The 19,927-nt window shown below is 43.3% G+C and overlaps 3 protein-coding genes across 5 annotated transcripts; all 3 read right to left on the bottom strand.

Annotated features, from left to right (window-relative positions):
* Positions 1-2,930: 2,930 nt before the first annotated feature.
* LOC127295548 (nifU-like protein 1, chloroplastic) lies at positions 2,931-5,691 on the bottom strand. Of its 3 annotated transcripts, none has more exons than XM_051325512.2 (4): positions 5,292-5,691; positions 5,054-5,196; positions 4,775-4,970; positions 2,931-3,235 (listed from the first exon to the last, which is right to left on the bottom strand). In XM_051325512.2, exons 1-3 carry the CDS (start codon positions 5,626-5,628, stop codon positions 4,782-4,784), a joined length of 669 nt encoding a protein of 222 aa, XP_051181472.1. In that variant the 5' UTR covers positions 5,629-5,691; the 3' UTR covers positions 2,931-3,235; positions 4,775-4,781. The 3 variants fall into 3 exon arrangements, with proteins under 3 accessions (XP_051181472.1, XP_051181473.1, XP_051181471.1); XM_051325513.1 differs by having other exon boundaries at positions 2,931-3,247; XM_051325511.1 differs by lacking the exon at positions 2,931-3,235 and having other exon boundaries at positions 4,554-4,970; positions 5,292-5,690.
* Positions 5,692-10,699: 5,008 nt separating this feature from the next.
* On the bottom strand, positions 10,700-17,196 carry LOC127295549 (uncharacterized). Its single transcript, XM_051325514.2, has 8 exons — positions 17,123-17,196; positions 16,964-17,027; positions 13,884-14,086; positions 13,016-13,593; positions 12,349-12,887; positions 12,071-12,253; positions 11,681-11,879; positions 10,700-11,549 (listed from the first exon to the last, which is right to left on the bottom strand). The coding sequence occupies exons 3-8, from the start codon at positions 13,907-13,909 to the stop codon at positions 10,858-10,860; spliced, it is 2,217 nt and encodes a 738-aa protein (XP_051181474.1). The 5' UTR covers positions 13,910-14,086; positions 16,964-17,027; positions 17,123-17,196; the 3' UTR covers positions 10,700-10,857.
* LOC139830171 (pentatricopeptide repeat-containing protein At2g22410, mitochondrial-like) lies at positions 17,196-19,142 on the bottom strand. Its single transcript, XM_071818172.1, has one exon. The coding sequence runs from the start codon at positions 19,140-19,142 to the stop codon at positions 17,196-17,198; it is 1,947 nt and encodes a 648-aa protein (XP_071674273.1).
* Between the last annotated feature and the right edge of the window lie 785 nt (positions 19,143-19,927).

The following is a 19,927-nucleotide window of genomic DNA, read 5'->3' on the forward strand; positions in this document are numbered from 1 at the left end:
AATGATATTCATACGTAGCTTGGGATAATGTGATACTTTCTCGCTATTCTACAGTTTTTTTTCTTTAAGCAATTCGCTTGAACAGGAAGTGCTATACGCCGACCTGTTCGGCTCGTGCGGGGTGCTGCACACCCACTGCGACCAGATCGGGTGCGCTGGCGTAAGATTCTTTTCTCTTTTTTCTATTTCTTTTCTGTACTAATTTTTTTCTTCAAAATCTTACATTTTTAATAAAACTATTTTTCCAGATTTTTTCAAAATATGAATATTTTTAAATTCAATAGTTTTAAATTTTGAACATAGTTTGAATTTTTTTCAAAATTTGAACAATTTTTATGTTTGAATAGTTTTAAATTTTAACATTTTTTTAGATTGATTTTTTTTTGAAATTTGAACATTTTTTAGATTGAACATTTTTTAAATTTAAACATTTTATGAGATTGGACATTTTTTAACTGTGAACATTTTTTTGGATAGAACAATTTTTAGATTTGGACATTTTTTTATAACCTATTTTTTAAAAATATGAACATTTTTTGAATATGAATACTTTAATTCTCAACGGTTTTTCTAATAATCTTAATATTTCTGAATCTGAAAAATTAAAATAAACAAAAGAGAAAAAAGAAACAGAAAAAGAAAAAGGAAAAGAAAAGAAAAAACAAGAAAAGAAACAGAAAACGAAGTACACCGCGAACTGGGCCAACCAGGCCAGCTTATATCGCGCGCGGAGGTGTGTGGCGTGCAGTAACGGCCGATCTGGTCCGTGTATAGGAATTACCGAACAGACTGGTGTTGTGCTCTTCGTTGGATTGGATCGGCAATGGAGGCCTGGCCAGTGGCTGGGTATGAAGAATTGGGTTTTATGGAGCCGCTCGGCCTGGCCTGCCAAGCTAAAGGTAACAGTTCCGCTCACGAAAAGAAAAAAAAGCTAAAGGTAACAGTTCCCTTTTCGTCGTCGATTCACAATGTTCAGTTCCCTCAAAAGAAAGAAAAAAAGTGATGCTCAATTATACCCTTCAGAATGTTACCTGCTACTGAAACTAATGGCACAACAGTTGAAGAGAAAAATATATATTCCGTACTAGGAACAGATTCAAAACTATTAAGCCAACTCCACGCGAGAAGACAAAGCTTCAGACTATAAGCAGAAAGCGCCGACGTTTTCTTCACGATCGACATGTCGCCGCAGCTTCAATCCGCAAATCCATCACTCGTCATCGAGCCTTCTCCTCCAGATCGAGTGCCGCAACGGCTTCGATTCCTCGATGCTCAATCAACCTTCATTTTTGAAGATCGAATCTTCCTCTGGGCTCTCGTATTCGTCCTCGGATTCCTCTTCTAAGTCTTCCTCTAAAGTTCCATATTTGCTTGCAATTGCATAAACTCTCAGTTGAAACTTGAAAGCTTAGTTGCAAATTCACTTGCAACTACAGAAAAAATCTCATTTACAACTACACTTGTAACTGGAAAAAAGTTATAAACCCCACTTATAGGTGAAAAAATCTTTGCTTCAACTCTACTTAAAAGTTGAAAAGAAGTCTTAGGCTAAAACAAGAAAGTTCCCAGCAAAGCTTTACAAACCCATCAACGGAAAAAAGGATCAGATATATAGACTGAGAAAAGAGTGAAAAGAAAAGCTCATGAACAATGCATTATGCATGCGGAGAGGTAGAGAAAGAAAGAAAGAAAACATGCCCAAGCTCACGTCCATCTGCGGGTACAGGTCTAACCTCTAGGAAGAACATAATGAAAGACTACATGGATCTTGGTATAATGTGATACTCCCGGTTTAAAATAGGTGTAGATAGATAAAAGTGAGATACCTATTTTAGACGTAGAGAGTAGTAATGATATTCATACGTAGCTTGGGATAATGTGATACTTTCTCGTTACTTCTACAGTTTTTTTTTCTTTAAACAATTCACTTGAACAAACTGGGAAGTGCTATACGCCGACCTGTTCGGCTCGTGCGGGGTGCCGCACACCCCCAGCGACCAGGTCGGGTGCGCTGGGCCGCGGCCCATTAGCTAAGGTACGATTCTTTTCTCTTTTTTCTTCTCTTTTTTCTATTTCTTTTCTGTACTAATATTTTTCTTTTTTAAAATCTTACATTTTTTATGCAACTATTTTTCCAGATTTTTCAAAATATGAACATTTTTAAATTCAACAGTCTTAAATTTTAAACTTAGTTCGAAAATCCTTTTTTTCAAAATTTGAACAATTTTTATGTTTGAACAGTTTTAAATTTGAATATTTTTCAGATTGAACATTTTTGAAATTTGAACATTTTTTAGATTGAACATTCTTTAAATTTAAATATTTTATGAGATTGAACATTTTTGAACTGTGAATATTTTTTTGGATAGAACAATTTTCGAGATTTGGACATTTTTTAAAATCTATTTTTTAAAAAATATGAACATTTTTTGAATATAAATACTTTTAAAAATCTCAACAGTTTTTTTAAATCTTAATATTTCTGAATCTGAAAAAATAAAAATAAACAAAAGAGAAAAAAAGAAACAGAAAAAGGAACATAAAAAAGGAAAAGGAAAAGAAAAGAAAAAAAGAGAAAACAAACAGAAAATGAAGTACACCGCGAACTGGGCCAACCAGGCCGGCTTATACCGCGCGCGGGGGTGTGCGGTGCGCGGTAACTGCCGACCTAGTCGGTGTATAGGAATTCCCGAACAGACTGGTGTTGTGCTCTTCGTTGGATTGGGTCGGCAATGGAGGCCTGGCCAGTGGCTGGGTAGGAAGAATTGGGTTTTATGGAGCCGCTCGGCCTGTCCTGCCAAGCTAAAGGTAACAGTTCCGCTCAAGAAAAGAAAAAAAAAAAAAGCTAAAGGTAACAGTTCCGCTAAAAAAAAGCTAAAGGTAACAGTTTCCTTTTCGTCGTCGATTCACAATGTTCAGTTCCCTCAAAAGAAAGAAAAAATGTGATGCTCAATTATACCCTTCAGAATGTTACCTGCTACTGAAACTAAATGGCACAACATTTGGAGAGAAAAATATATATTCCGTACTAAGAACAGATTCAAAACTATTAAGCCAACTCCACGCGAGAAGACAAAGCTTCAGACTATAAGCAGAAAGCGCCGACGTTTTCTTCACGATCGACATGTCGCCGCAGCTTCAATCCGCAAATCCATCACTCGTCATCGAGCCTTCTCCCTCCAGATCGTATGCCGCAACGGCTTCTATTTCTCCCGAGGCCTCCTAGTATATGGACCTGCCCAATATTCTGATTGTGGATTAACAAACAGCACTCATCACAGAACTAATATATTTTTGAATCAGTTAAACATGAAATGTCCAATCCACTAAGAAAACAAGATGAGGAGTTATCCTGCTTATCCTGTTCATTTATATGCTCTCACTACCTCACTGACATTGTTATACAATAATAACAAACTGTATTGACCGCTCATCGTGCAGCCGTTACCTAAATGAAGTAAAGCATATGCATGCTTGCCAGAATAAGATGACAAATTCAGTTTAACTGACAATGTTGTGTAATGAAAAAAAAAAGAGCAGATAACATATATAGTCATTGTGCCCCAGACATCTCCCAAAAAATTCAACTACAATGTTGTCTGCTCGAGATGCTTACTAGTCACTGATCTGAATCTTTTGAGCCCCAAGGAGAAAACAACACCTGAGAGTTCAGGGTAAACCTTTGACTAGGGCTTGCGTTTGGAGATGGGCTTGATTTCAGCTCGACCGATCCTAGTTTGGAGATGGGCTTGCGTTCAGCTCAACCAGATACATTAATCAATGGTTAATCCGAGATTGGGTTCAGCCTGAATTGGTTGCCATCTGAGGTTCATTACTTCCCGGCTGTATGCATCGTTGAATGTAGAGTCACCATGCTACTTAGGCAAGATTTTTCTCTCTTTGGAGAGGATTAAATGTGGTGCAAGATATACTGGTCACTGTCGTGAATCTTTCCATTTACAAAGGCACTGACACATGAATTGCACATCAGAGTTCAGGATCTACTTGTTTGAGGGACCCTACTTTGAGTGCCTCTTTGATTCAAAGGTTTTTCATAAAAAGATTGAAGCATTAGCGTGAGGTAACTTCTGCTATGTTTTTTTTTTCGTGAATTAACTTTTCCTATGTTAGCCGTTTGATTCATAGGTTTGAACCATACAAATATTTTCTAAGTTCTGTTTTATGCTACATTTCATAAGAAATTTAGCATCCGCTGGAACATCTTGGAAAGAATCCATTGTTTTCCAGTGATGCAGTAAAACACACCGAAATCTCATTAGATTGGCACATGGCAATACAATTATGTGGTTTTCCTATTCCCTACGTTTTCAAAATCTTCCTATTCCTATGTTTAACAAATCCTGCGAATCAAAGAGGCCCCGAGATTCAAGTTCAGAGGTTTGGTTTTCAACTTCAATCAGGTGTGCTAACTGAGGCTCGATCCAAGATGGCAAGATTAAATTCAGTTTGCATTCAGCTCAACTAGTAGTTGACATATTTTCAGACGGCTCGGTACATTTGGTGGTTAATCGTATCACACATCTAGAAACAGGTGACCAAAGAAAGGGCAAACATCATTCCATTTCATTTTTATAATTGTACTAGTGTTTGAGCGAGCTGCATTTTTTTCTACCCAAACAAAGCATCGAAACAGCTTGTCTAGTAGATGATACATGAACATCCAATATTCCCATCAAAATCTGGCTGCATTTTCATACATGTTGTCATTGTGTGCACTGACTACCGACGAATGGAACCAAGCCTACGAGGCTACCTGTGGATCACTGCGTGAAGACCACATTCGTGATGTCGGGGAACTTCTCCTTGATGGCCGCCTTGACCCCGCTCCCGATGGACTCCGGGCCATCGTATTTAACCATGCAGTCCTCGCCGTCCACGGCGAGCACCTCCACGCTCCCGCCGTAGTTCGCGATCGCCGGCCGCAGTATGTCCAGGTGCCGGTTCACCGCCTGCAAGCAAACATCCAGCCAGTGAGCGCTCCAAGGTTTCAAGCTTTTCAGGGCAAAACTACGAGATTGGTCTGGTGGTGGACCTCAGGCGTTGTCTCCGCCGGCGGCTGGTCCCCGTCGAACACCTGGCGGATGTCCTTGATGGCGTCACCGAACTTCTCCTTGAGCACGCGCTCGATGCCCATGTTCATCGTCGTCGTCGAGCTGGGGCAGCTGCTGCACGCCCCTGGATTGCGGCAACGAGCACGGTCAGATTTGATGTCCCGAAGGAATCTTGGCCACGGATTTTTGTATGGACGCGAGGCGACGAATCGAGTTTACCTTCGAGCCTGAGGGAGACGACGCCGTCCTCGACGGACACGACGGCGACGTCGCCGCCGTCGGCCACGAGGTAGGGGCGCACGTCGTCGAGGACCTGGTCTACGTTATCCGCCGTCAGCTCGTAGGTGGCCGCGGAGTACAGGCCGCCTCCCGGCGTCGGCGGCGTGGATGCGGAGGCCGCAGCCAGGTGCCGCCGGAAGTTGGCGGTCCGGATCTTGGAGGGCCCGAATTGGCGCCGCCAAGGGGCCAGGAGTGGGCTTGGTTTGACGATTTGGATGCGGATTTGCGGCGGAGGCGACGAGGCGGCGGCGGCGGCGGCGGTCAGCGACGCCTCCATGGGTGTGTCCGTGTGTGGTCGTGTATCCGGTATCCCTTCGATGCTCTCCAAGAAGTCACGGCCAAGATCAGCACGGCATCGGAGTAGAAGCGATATTCTCCGGGACTCCGGGTAGTACCGGCGATATTTTTCTTCAAAACAATCCAAAAAAAACATATACAGTGTCTAATTCTCTCTGGACTTGGACTAAATTGATTTTCAGCCGCTTCTGCAAAATTGCTGACGCAAGCCTATAAGAAAGTTCACGGCGATGCTAAAAAAATTGTTCTGAAAGTGCAAGAAAGTTGTACCATTTGTTTCTAAAATTTAAAAGATGTAAATATTTGCACGAGTCTCAATGTTTTAATCAACGCTTCACAACTCCCACTCAACGGAGCATTAGCAAAACCAATTGTTTTAGCTAATTATTAGCACTAAGAAGAGAAGTCGGATGAAAACTAAATCACAATAATGACTCATGCACCTTCTGTCTACAATACTCTGAGACAATTGAGCATCTTCTTCTGCAATGCCCTTTTTCGAGGAGCATTTGGTTTGAGGTCTTGCGAGGTTTAGCAACGGTCCTCTCTTGCCCCGTCTGCCGTAGATGAGCTCCTTGTTTGGTGGCCGCAGGTGCTCAACATGTAGCCCTCCAAACTCCAGCCTCAAGCGCGTTCCCTTTTCCTCCTGATGCTTCGATCTATTTGGATTGAGAGGAATAATCGGATCTTCAAGAACAAGTTAAGGACATAAGCGCTTTTGTTAGATGCCATCGTTAAAGAGGCGGACAGGTGGAAGCTCATGGGTTTGTTGTGAGGTTTTTCTCCCTTTAATGCTAGTGATCTGTCTGGGGAGTTGTAAAAGTGGATATTTGTATTTGGTTCTTCCCCTATCTATAAAAAAGACCGTGCTTTCTCGCGTGTTCCTGAAAAAAAAACAAATCACAACAAGCTCATGAGAAATCATGATGGAACATGGCTGCCCACACCACCAGGCGACCTGGCTACCGAAAAAACTCTACACATTTGTTGAGAAGATAACATGTTTCAAGGTAGGCCGCGAACCACATCATCATCACCCATCGCACTCGTTCTCGTGACTCCGATATTATCACAAAACAACCACCATCGAATCGGTCATCATAACACTGTATGACATCGAAATATACACCAAATACTCAGCCCACGGCGGCAGCAACAAAATCTAGCAATGTTGCACTCGCTAGCCGGTAGCGGCGACAAAGTCAAATAGAGGCTGGCACGAGGAAAAGTTGAGGGTGGATACCTCACTGGAATGGGTAGAATTGCTAGGTTGAGTCATCGATGATTAGAACAAAGGAGTGAGAGGATACCTTGCCGAAGTGGAGTCTCCGAAGATGCAAGCACTGGCGGCAACATGACCGAGAGAGGGAACCTCTATGAAGTAGCCGGGGAAAGGTTTACAAGGAAGACTCAATCCAATGATGGGAAAAGTGTTATGAGCTAAGATGGTGGCAACGACATCTGCGGTAGACAATGGTGCTAGTATAGGAGGAAAGAGACATGGTGAGGAGAAGAAAAAGAACGGAGACTTGTTGATGGAGTGTGAAGAAAAAGATCTTATTTCTCAGCGGTGGAAGTGGCACTATGAAAAAAATGACATTGCATGATGAAGGAGTGGAAAACAAAACACCTCTCATAGAGTTAAGACGAGGGTGTGGGAAAACAACATCTGCATTTTGAGTCATTGTGGATGCGAAGAAAGACATGGTTGAGAGAAATCGCATTATTCTCTTCTATCACTTCTTGCCCTTCTTCCACCAGGCTCTGCTTGTGGTCGGATACGTTGATTGATTATTTTTCGCTAAGGTTAGTGTGCATATCGCTATCAATGCATGATAAATCTCTGGTGAGTGGGGTTCATCAATCTATTTCATAAAAGTATGTGTCAGAGATTTATAGAGACACTCCATGAACCAGAAGCATATGTCAACCCCTAGCATGCCATGAGTCAACATGAGAACATGCTCAGTAGTGTTATCACCATCTCTCATCGACGTTGTTGCAGTACTCATTGTCAATCACTTTAACACTTTGATTTCTTCGCAAGAAGACCCTATTTTGTTATGAGATCGAAAACCCTAATGCTGGTTGAGATAGAATTTTTTTGTTGAAGGACTTAAGATAACGTACAATGTGAAGTCAGCCAATCACACTATTGTTGCGTTTCCAGTACTCGTTCTCGATCCACCTAAGCACAATATATCCTAAGTTTTGTACATCGAAAATCTCAAATGTGATCTAGATAGAAAAAACTCACATTATTGAAAGATTGAAGACAATGTACGATGTTGCCTCCACGCTCACTTTCATCTTTGATCGGTGTCATCATGGTGTCGTCACCTCCTCTATAGTACCTACCTATTCCGCCCACTAAAGATTTGATCCTCAGTCGCGCGAGAGAGGTTGGGAAAGATAATGAGTGGGTTTGTACATGTGTGCAAGCAGTGGTGGGCCAGCTCGCTGGTGGTGGGACAATCAACAGGACATGTTTGATCATTCTTTTTTTAAGGGGGAAAAACTTAGGCTCTCAGAGTCATGTACAGAGTTATGATTACATAATTCCCTAATAGCTTCAAGCACATGAGCCAGCCAAATATACCTACAACCATGGGTTCTAACTAGACGTGCAAGCTCGTGAGCCACTCTATTACAACGCTGGTCAATTTTGCACAAGGTGCATCCTGGGAGTTCACTCCTCAACAAGCTAATGTTCTTGTAGAGGTGTTTGATCATTCTCTAGTGTGGAATCCACTTCAAACATTGTAGAGTGTATGCCTATTATATGTTTCCCTAGGCGTGGCATTTTAAAGCACCGGTCTTACCTACCACCTACCACACCATAATTATGTACCACCGTGGAATCTACGACATTGTATATATATGCATCTACTTCAATTCACCACGAAAAATCCATCAGCCAAAACAAAAAATTATGTAGACACTTTCATGATGTGGCATTGTATCTAAGGCCACGATATGCCATACATTACTATAGTGACTTGAATAGTTGAACGAACATGCACGGAATCAACAGCAGCCCAAACTAAACAGTGAGACTACACATGAGAAACAGACAGCAACCGTCTCCAAGCGCCACGGCAGCCGGTAGCAATGGAAAAGTTAGAAAAGAGGCTGGCAGTGTGGCACCAGCAAGCTGTTTATGTGAAATGAAGAGTAGGCGGAGTCGTCGAAAACGACAACAAAGCCATGAGAGGAGACCTTGCTGAAGTGGGTAGAGTTACTAGAGGAAGTGTTCATCGATGCAGGAGTGACGACATCATGACCAAGAAAGGAAACCTCTCCGTTGAAGTTGTGAAACTCTACAGCCGGGCATTACGAGCCAGGACATTGACGTTGGTAGAGTTTGGTTGTGGAGACAAAGGTGGGACGAAAGAGAAGTGAGGAGAAATAAGATCCATGGACATTTTTAGTGTACAAAAAATGAACAAAAAATATCTACACGTTGTACTATTATAAAAGTTATATTGATTTGTGAAGTTTGTGGTTGATAAGTTGTGTTGTTTAAGAGAAGCAAAAAAATGGTATAAAATTTATCAAAAAAAATATTACTCAAATATTTTTTTTTTTGACCTGGACTACAGCGGGCTTGCGCCAGCCTGAACGATTATATTAAACTACTCCAGAAAGGAGCATAACCAGGGAACATTACAACAGTTTTTAGAGGGCAGAGGGGAGTAGAGTAGGAGGGAGTAGTTCAGGGGGGGTCATAGCTATTACACCAAAAATTAAGAGCGTCGGCGGAGGAGGGAGTGTTACAACGATAGGCCCAAAGCCTAACATCCTCAATGCAGCGACGGGAGGCGAGGGAGAGGTCTTCCACAATTCCATTAAAGGCAAGCGCGTTCCGCCTCTTCCAAATGGTCCAAGCGATGGCGGTGTTGATCGTGGCTTCCTCGTAGGAGTGGTCTCGAGCCAACCAAATGTCTGTGAAATGGGCGACCCCGCGGGAGCCGAAGTTGTTGTGGAAGAAATGCCAGACTTCCTGAGCGCGGGGGCATAGAAGCAGGAGGTGATCAATATCTTCGTCTTCAGGGCAGGAGAGGCAGGTTGCGGAGGTGGAGAGGTGATGCCGGAACCGTCTCGCATTGGTTTGGAGGCGCCAACGTCTAGCAAGCCAGCAGAAAACCTTGCACTTTAGGGGGGCAGCGCTCCTCCAGATCCCCACGGCCAGCTCGTCAGTCTGCAGATGCCTGATATATTTGCTACCACTTGTTATTTCTGTGTAGGCCACATACTATAAAAAAATTCTTGGAATATTTTTGTGTGACACAGTGTAATCTTGCACTACACTCATCATTTTCTATGGATTTTTTTTGTTGTGATTCACTAAGAAAAAAAAAGAAAGTTAGTGGGGGTGTAGTTTTTCTATAAAAAAATGGAGGTTCTACCCCAGCCCTGCATCAAAATGATGTACACATCTTTCTTTTATTAAAATAGTGTGGGTGTAGGTGTCATGGGGTTCAGCCACAATTTTCTATTGGGTGACCAAGCGTGAAGAAAAAGGATCTTATTAGTCCAAGACAGAGAGAGATTGTGCGTGACAATATGGAGAAAATGCTGGCACGAAATAACAGAGTAGAGCAACAAAACATCCCTCATATTAGGGGTGTGGGCAAATATCATACGCCTTTTGGTGCACTGAGGATGGAAACAAAAAAATATTGTCGGAAGAAAAAATAAATGAAAACACAACGTGTTTTTCACAACCCGCTTTATCAACAATGCATAATTTCATCGAGCATTGGAAACATAGGTAAACAAGGTAGACGTTTTCCTTTACTGGGTTGAATGTAGTGCCTGATTTACCGTAACGCACGGGTACTTAGCGCAACCTGTTTTGTCAAAATCTCAGTGCATAATTTCATCAAGCATTGGAAACATAGGTAAACAGGGTGGACATTTTTGCTTACTGGGTTGAATGTAGTGCCTGATTTACCATCGTAACGCATGGGTACTTAGCTAGTTTTTTTACATATATGACAGGAGTATCCAGTAAACAAATCATTAAAGGAAAACATGGTAAATCAACCTTATGATGAAAATGAATCTGGCAAACTTTATTTCAGCGAGATGAGACGTGTACAATGCAAATTTTCAGCAGCCCAAACAAAAATTCCAACTTGTAAGAAACAAAAATAACCCCGAAGGGGCATTGGAAAATCTAGCCATTCCGGCACAACGGCGAAAATCAACAGACCCTTTTCGGAGTGCAGATCTGACCGGTCATGTGCCAACTTTCACCTCCATCATGATGCGCGTACGGACATGACGGGGTGTAATTGTCCTCCATGACCAGGAGGTTCCATTGCGCATGCGGGTCATCAGTCGAGAACACTGTCCAGGCGGGAGTGGAATTCTCGTATTTGCTGTGTGTGACACGGGAAAAATTCTCCACATCCTGGTTCTTCTCCATGTCATCCGGGTCGATGTCAACGGTGAAGATGTCACCATAGGGCCTTACCGAGTTGAAGAAGATCGGCAGTGATATCGGGTCAGCGGACACCGCGGCAAGGTCTGCCGTCACGGCGATGCTTCGACCATCTGGACTGAAGACCGGGTGGTTCACGTGACCAGAGAGGTCGTAACCACTCCTGAGCACCCTCACCACCGAGCGGTCGCTTGCATTCATTAGGTAAACAGCAAAGTAACCCGGGTCCAGGCCATGGTCGCGCTCCGGCGCGTCTGCGGGCCTGTCGCGGTTTGATGAGAACACGATCCAATCTTTGTTCGGAGACCATTGACAGTGTGTGTCAGTCCAATCACCTTCTGTCAGCCGTTCCGCTTCGCCTGCGTCCTCCCCAACTTCTGCGTCCATTATGTATAGACTCTTGTACTTCTTGTCTCCTCCATGCTTCGTTGATCGGAAAACAAGTTTTGTCCCTGCATATATATACATAGATATCATCTTCACCACTAGGGATATAAAAAATAAAAAAATGATGTTATTTGCGATGAATGTAATTGAGGACTCATGAAGTCACTGAAGCAAGAATGCAGTGGTATTTTCTTACCTTCTGGATTGGTGGATGGGAACGCATTGTTGAATTTCCCCTTTGTGAGCAGCCGCCGCTCTCGTGCACCACTCGATACATGGGGGATGGCGTAGATCTCCAACGTTTCGTTGGGTTTGAAAGACGGTCCCATACACACATACAATATGTCCTTCTTTTGGTTCCAAACTGGTGAGAAGATGCCATTGGGGCCATCTGTCTATATATGCAGATACAAATAATCAGCATCCATAGTCGATAAATATTAGCTAGCCATAAATCATTCCATCACAATTTGCAAGCTCGCAACATCATCAACAATTATTTATTTATTATTTTATCTATTTACCGCGCAAAAATATCATCTATTTTGTCGAACCAGAGAAGTACAGACCATGAGTGGTGTATTACCTCAAAGACAACACGCATTCCATCGCTATCGGCCAACCACACGGATTTGAACTCGTTATCAACAAATGCAAGCTTAGAGCCATCTTTGGAAAAGGCTGGGAACGCACCCGCAACCCGAAACAGTCCAACATCTTCGTGTGGGGACAGCAGCTTGTTGAATTGTCTCGGGACATCATCTCCATGCTGCAGACACAAAATAGTATATACAGCTTTGATGTAATGTTTTGTGCAGGACTTCACTAAACAAGCAAACTATTGCACCTAGCCACGTATATTACCTGGAGATGGTCGCTTTGGCAACGATGGTAGCCAATGTACTTGCCACTGTCCATCACAAAGGGGTTGTAATGGTCGCCTTTTGGCTTGGTGTAGTGAGTGATTTGCAGTGATTTTTCTGGGGAACTCATATCAAAAACCTCGATATGACGATACTGCGCTTCAACACGAACATCAAAGAACACAGATTTCTGGCGGATAGTTGCCACAGCCACTCTTGTTTCATCAATGGCTGCTGGAGTCATCGCATCGAATGCTTCCGGGGTCACGCGGATGGTCTCGCCGGTGCTCAAGTCATACCGAAACACACCCCAGTTCTCCCCTGTCAATCTGTGGAAGAATATTACTGTCTCGCTTCCCCATGTTGGCCAGCCACCGTTCTCGATCACCCGCTCGCGATCCAGAGATGGGGTCTCTATGCTCATCACGTAAATGCTGGTCGGCAAGTCCTTAATTTCCCCATCCCATTTCTTTCCTTGGTAAGAAGCCACTGCTACCCTCTTCCCAGATGGTGACACAGAGGGACTTAAATCAAACGTCCCTGTTTATGTAGAATTAAACAGACCAAATATTAAAGCAGAAATGAAGCACATTTAGTCCATGCATCTCTAAACAAGTAGAAGTAGATCAAATAGCAAAAGGTTTCGAAAGAAAATTTAACAACCGAACCTGGTGGAGTGAGGCGCTCAGTTTCGCCTGTCCCAAGATTAGTTTTATAGACGACATTCCAGGGGCTACGGCGTTCTTGCACGGGCTCCTTGGTGGACACATAGACAAGGTAATGGTCAGACGTTTGACCGTCCAACTCGTAGCCACCAGCAATGCAGCCACTGTCCTCCAGACGGGCACCACCGAACAACTCAGTGCCATAGATGTCAGCCAAGGTGAAGACCTTGACTTCGCCGTCATCATTAGAGCGCAGGGCTATCTGGAGTGTTTCAAGGTTGTGTTGCCTTTCGGAGACAAAGATCAAGCCGGTGAGACGGCCCGAATCGATGTCGGCTTCTATCGCGGCTTGTGGTGCCAACTCTAGGCGCTTGACAATCGTCTTGAGAGCTTCTGGTGGAACAGTTTGGCCGTTGTAGTTGTACGACAAGCCGTCCGTCAAGTGCAGCTCGTCCAGCTTTGATGACGCTGGAACTGGACAGCAGAATATGTCCAGGGGCACTGGCGGCCTGTAGCTCGTGAAGAAGGCGATGCTTCCTCTACTCTCACCCATTCTAACAGATGTGTTGTGTTTGGTGCAACTGCTGATTATCAAATGTAAGCAACCGAGATGGGACTATGGAATAGCACGATGAAAGGTACTTATAAAGTGCTGAGCATAGTGGTGCATATTTCTGTTATAGTAATGCGACTCCACAACACTACGAATAGCCTCTTTTAAGTATGCAAAATTGTCCAGTTGCATCAACGGTCAGCGCTTTTAAGTGCAGACTACAAGAACTTGAACGATGCAATTTGATATATTTTAATACATATATTGGATGTATGAAAAATCGCAGATGCAGTTGTGCATATATTTTTTAGGACGAACCTTGCATCCAGGTCAATATTCTGCATTTGCTTTTGTCTAAATGTACTGATGGTGGTGGGCTTCGATCTGGCAGCATTCTGCTGACACCCTTTCACGTTGCTACTTGTTTAACTTCTATACGATAAATAACAAAGGTAGTCTTTGATGCCACTGCCAGCATATTCGTGTATGGCTCACATAAATTGAGCTGTTTTGTCTTCTATCTGCAAGTTGGAGATCTTTTTATACACAGTAAGCTAGGAGGACTCAAATGAATATATCACCCAACTGGTGAGTTGCCTGCAACTTCTGGATCTGCATTTAGCAGAGTTGACACTGCACCATCTTGATATAATTAGGTTAGGCAGTGGCACATATTTTTAGTATTTTTTTTTCCCATGGGTAGATCTGTCATCATTATGTTATTTCTCTTGCTCAAGCAATGATCATCATCACATATTTTCTTCAGTCAATAAGACTAGTTTCTTTCCCTTTAGCCACTAGTCTTTCCCTTTAGCATATATTGACCTTAATTTGCTAAGACTTTAACAAGGTAAACCGAAATTATGCTCAACTGTGTTAATCATTTCATCTTTTATCTTCTCATCTGGTTAAGTTCTCGGTATTTTCGAGTCACATAGAAGGAGCCAACAGTGGTATCCAGCAGTACTTCCAACTAGTTTTAAAACTAACCAGTCAACTAGTCATATACCTTGTCCTTTAACTAATTTAGCAAAGCCCATTGCGAGAGTAAATCTCAAAATGCACATGGGTCCATGTTAGCACCCGCAATTTGTAAAGTCTACACATGTGAACTGTCTTCTCAAATTTGTTCTATAAGTCAATAAGACTAATTATTCTCCGTTTAGGATAGACAAACCTCAATTAGTTGGGAGCCTAGGACTTGACCAAAGTAAAGAGAAATCATTCTCAACTGTGATGATTTCTTCGTATTCTCTTTTATCTAATAAAAAGGGTTGTGTTCAATAAAAAGGGGAGTGTTCAATATTTCAATATTTCTAATAAAAATCAGATCAGTCGGTCATATACTGATATCCTTCCATCTTATCATAATTTTAGCAGGTCTGTTGTGAGTCTGTCGGATCAAGTCACACGGGGCTCATGTTAGCGTTTGCAGCAAGCCGAGTATTATTGTTCTGATTTCAGTACATGCAAATTATCTTCTTGCTAAACTTATTTGGACTTGTGTCGATAGCACTACTCCCAATATCCCTTGAGTTCTTTAACTAATTTAGCAAGCCCATTTCGAGAGTAGATCTCAAAATTCACATGGGTCCATGTTAGCACTCGCAACAAGAATGTAAGATTTTGTAAAGTCAATACCTGCCAGTTGTCTTCTCACGTTTGTTCTATCAGTCAATAAGCCTATTTGTTTCCCTTTAGCATATAATGACCTCAATTAGCTAGGAGCCTAGGACTTAATCAAAGTAAAGAGAATTCATTCTTGACTGTGATGATTGCTTCGTATTCTCTTCTATCTGATGAAAAGGGGAGTGTTCCATGTTTCTAGTCACACGCAAGTAACTATTTTTTAGCTATGAGACCTATGCGCTAGCGAACTGCGCCACCACCCCATTGTCGTTCAAGGAACTGACAGCTGGTATCCAGCTATATCTCTCATTAATTTAAAATCAGACCATTCAATCATATACTGATATCTCTCCATCTTATCATAATTTAGCAGGTCTGCTGTGACTCTGTCAGATCAACTCCCAAGGGTTCATGTTAGCATTTGCAGCAAGCAGGGTAAGATTGTTCTCATGTCAGTGCATGCAAACTTTCTTCTTGCTAAACTTATTTGAGTTGTGTCAATATTAAATTACTACTCCCTCTATTTCAAAATATGCTGCATATTAGTTTTGGCCTAAGTCAAACATGTTTATAGGAAAAAGCATCAACATCTACAATACCAAAGAAATATAATATGAAAAAATATATTCCATGATTGGTACTGTAAATGTTGCAGATTTTTCTAAATACAGATATATTTAGATGCATTTTAGTGTCTGGATACATCCATATTTAGACAAATCTGCGACATCTATTTCCGGACGGAGGGAGTATTATAGATGTTGATATTTTTTCTATGCACTTGGTCAAAGTTTGACTTGACACAGAACTAAAATGCACCATATTTTGACATGGAGGGACCGAGGGAGTACATTCAGTTCAAAAATACTTTTCGCTATCACATGCATACACTTAAATTTGTTCAACTTATAAATAATACTGCAGGTGTATGAAATTACTAAAGCACGGCAATAACTTGCATGTCAAAACTCAATGAACCAATTATACACTGGCAGATCTCACAGTCGGCAACAATAAATTTCATTCGAACCAGACAGTTGTGACAAACTGAAAGGTTGACCCAGTATTACTTAGTAGCCAAATGTACCAGATTTTGCAGCCACAGTCTTTATTTGAACCAGATTTAATATTTCTCCCTCAAACCTAGCAGCATGGATCACGTCATCCTGATAGGTAGTAGTAAGGTAGGCCCATGATATCAGCATAGAGACAAATCTTAAATCAGATTCAAACCAGGATTATAGTTACAAATTTGGTGCAACGGGCAAGGTAGTAAAGAAGAAATTTGATTCAATCTGTCAGTTTGTCACAACTATATAGATCAAAGCCCATTTTACTCTATTATATCATGCATAACCAGTACTTTATACCATGCCTCAATCCTAATCAATCATTTCTTTGTATCAAATGGAATTTTATTTTTGTAAAATAGATATGATATTTCTAGTATCTCATCACATTTGATGGCGAAGAGAACATGTTTCTCCATAAATATGCATCTCAAAAAGGAATTCGCCTACATATAGCCTTTTAATTAAAAGGGAACCCACTTTCTGAGTCATGATCCCTGCTATATCCTTTTATTATTCTTACCCTGGTTTACCATATTAATATTTAAGAAAATTGTCGGTCTGCGCCTGGTTTAGAACTAGTTGAATACAAAAAGAAGGAAAACCATGACTATGAGTTATGTTGTTCCCTATTCATTATTCAATATGCCAGACGAATGAATTTTCACGGAAACAAGAAAGAAGGAAATTATGGCTGACCTCTGGTAAATGTTCAAAAGATGAACAATTTGGTTGCTAATGCCAGGTAGATCTTTGTTTGTATCTGAAAGCATAAACAGAGGAAACATTATGAGAATAACAAGCAATCAAAAGATGTTTCGAGCACAAGCCACAGATAAGTAGGGATGCATTAATGACCTTGTGAGACCTTAACTTGGACCACTCTAGCCTCTAGGCATTGTGCTTCTAGGTGCCATCACCTGCTAGAATTTCATGAAGAATGTGACATTTCAAGCACAGTGTGCCCTGAAACTTTTATGACATGGCGTTGCTTCATGGAACCCCTTAGGTCATTTACAGATTGCCACATCCCCTCTTTAGCATATATGTTAGACAGCATAGCATGAAACCCGTCGTGGTGAGGATCCATATCAACAAGCTTCCTCCCCACTCTTTCCCCAACCTCTTTCTCACCATGCTTCCAGCAGGCACCAAGCAATGCACCCCATGCTGGGGCATCAGGTGACAAGGGCATGCTCTCAATCATATCCTCAGCCTCTTTAACATATCCAGCACGTCCAAGAAGATCAACCATGCATCCGTAATGTCTAATGTTCGGCGCGATTTGGTACTTGTGCCGCATCAACTTGAAGAAGTGACGGCCCTCCTCAACAATGCCAGCATTTCGGCAAGCACTCAAAACTCCAGTGAAAGTTATCTCATTCGGGATAGCAGTGCCAGATGCTTCCATCTCTGAAAACATGTCAAGGGCTTTTGTCACAAGGCCGTTCATAGCCAGTCCGACAATGACAGCATTCCAGCAAGGCGTTCCTTTTTCTTCCATTACATTGAAGACTTCCAATGCAGCTTCCAAGCATCCACACTTCATGTACATGTCAATGAGGCTAGTCCCAAGTACAAGAGTGATGTGATAGTTGTTTTGCCTTATGTACTGATGCACCGACCTTCCTTTCTCCAGAGCGGACAGATTAGTGCATGCAGATATAACACTGACAACAGTAACCTCGTCTGGCCTGATTCCCTGGGATCGCATGCTATCGAAAACAGAGAGCGCATCTGAGGATTGGTTATTCTGCACACAGCCAGATATCAACGTACTCCAAGAAACATTGTCCTTGTGAGGCATTGCACTGAACAATGCCATTGCATCTTTGACATGACCATTCTTTAGATAGCCAGCCATCATCGAGTTCCAGGAAAACATGTCCAAGCACTTGCTACTGTCAAACAATCTCCGCGCCGCAGCAACATCCAAGCAACATGAATACATATGGATCAGCACATTCTGAACATTCACCAGCGAACAAAGGCCAGCTCTTATAACCAGTCCATGGCACAGTTCCCCATTATGAATTACCTCCGACTGTGCACAAGCAGCCACCACACTGACCATCAGCGCCTCATCCAGAGGCCACGGCTCACGACGCATACACGAGAACACGTGCAAGGCCTCTGCAAACATGTTGTTCCGCTCAAAGCAAGAAACCATGGCCGTCCACGCGAAGATATCCCTGCAGTCGGCCCCATCAAACACTCTCCACGCCTCGTCCACCATACCCCTCTTCCCAAACAATGACACCATCGAGCTCACAGCCGTAGCATTCCGCGCCGGCATCCGCGCAAACACCCCGAGTGCCTGGTCGACATCCCCGGCATGCACGTACGCAGCCAGGATCGTGTTCCAGGAAACAGCGTCCCACGTGGGCCCTGCGTCAAACACCCTGCGCGCGTCCCGGAGGCAGCCGCAAGCAGAGTACATGTGCATCAGGGCGTTCCTGACGTACAAGTTGTCGCCGAACCCGTGCATTATGGCGTGGGAGTGCACCTGCCGGCCTTCGGCCGCGTCCCTCCTTGCGGCGCAGGCCGCGGCGAGGGTGGGGTGGGTGTAGGCGTCGGGGGGCGCTGGCAGGGAGGCGTACAGTGGCAGGCAGAGGTGCGGCATCCCGGCGAGCAGGGCGGCCTTGAGGAGGGTGTTGCAGGAGAAGGCGTTGGGGTGGTGGACGAGTTTGAGGAGGCGGAAGGAGTGGTGGAGGGGGAGCTGGAGGAAGCGGGTGGCGGAGGTGAAGAGGAGGAGGCGGCTGGCGGCGAAGGCGTCGGCGAGGAGGCCGGAGGCGATGAACTGGGCGTGGATCTGAAGCAGGTGCCGCGCGGAGCAGCACCTCGCGAGGTGCGCGTCCAGGAGGGACACCGTGAGCATGGCCGGCGCCGCCGCGGCGAAAGCAGAGCGGCGAGCTGCAGCTTCCAACTTTGAACCGATGAATTGGTGGGAGCTCTTGGCAACCAGGCTGCAAGCTTGCCACGACAGCCCGCCACGGCGGCTGGATATGTTTGCTCGGCCCAGGTAGCTTGAATTCTATCAGGGCTCGGCTCAGGTCACGATGGGCTGCAGGCTGATTTACTTAGCCATAACCAAGGACCCTGGTGTAATTTTCAGCCTCATCTTGGATCTTTGTCTTCTGTAATATTTCAGTTTGTCCGATTTAACACTTCTGTTTGATTATATTTATAGGAAAAGATGCTTTTTTGTTTGATTGATTAATAAGTTGGAAAAGTTTGCTAAAAACTAGCAAAGAGCTCGTGTGTTGCTATGGAGGCACAATAAAATTGGTTTGGTCTGGTGCATGTTAAATATTTATAATTATCATGGAGGCTCTTTATATAAACTGACAAAACCATGTGTTACCACTAAACTGACAAAACCGTGTGTTACCATTATAGGCGCATAATTGATCTACCGAGGATCAAGCAATCTCGGCATGATAACAACACCAAGATTTGTAGCAAGGGTCGACGACCTTGCATATCATGCAGGCATAGTTATGGGTGTTCCTCCCCATGATACCACAACATCAATCGACCTAGGCACCGGCACATGTTGTCGGCTCCCTTTTTTGTTTTCCTGCTAGCAAGTCACCATATGTTATAATATGTGGCACACCCCACATAATATAGGAGGTCAATGTTAGGCTCTGAACAATTGAA

This window comes from Lolium perenne, chromosome 4 (genome assembly GCF_019359855.2).
Source record: "Lolium perenne isolate Kyuss_39 chromosome 4, Kyuss_2.0, whole genome shotgun sequence".
Classification (NCBI taxonomy): Eukaryota; Viridiplantae; Streptophyta; class Magnoliopsida; order Poales; family Poaceae; genus Lolium; species Lolium perenne.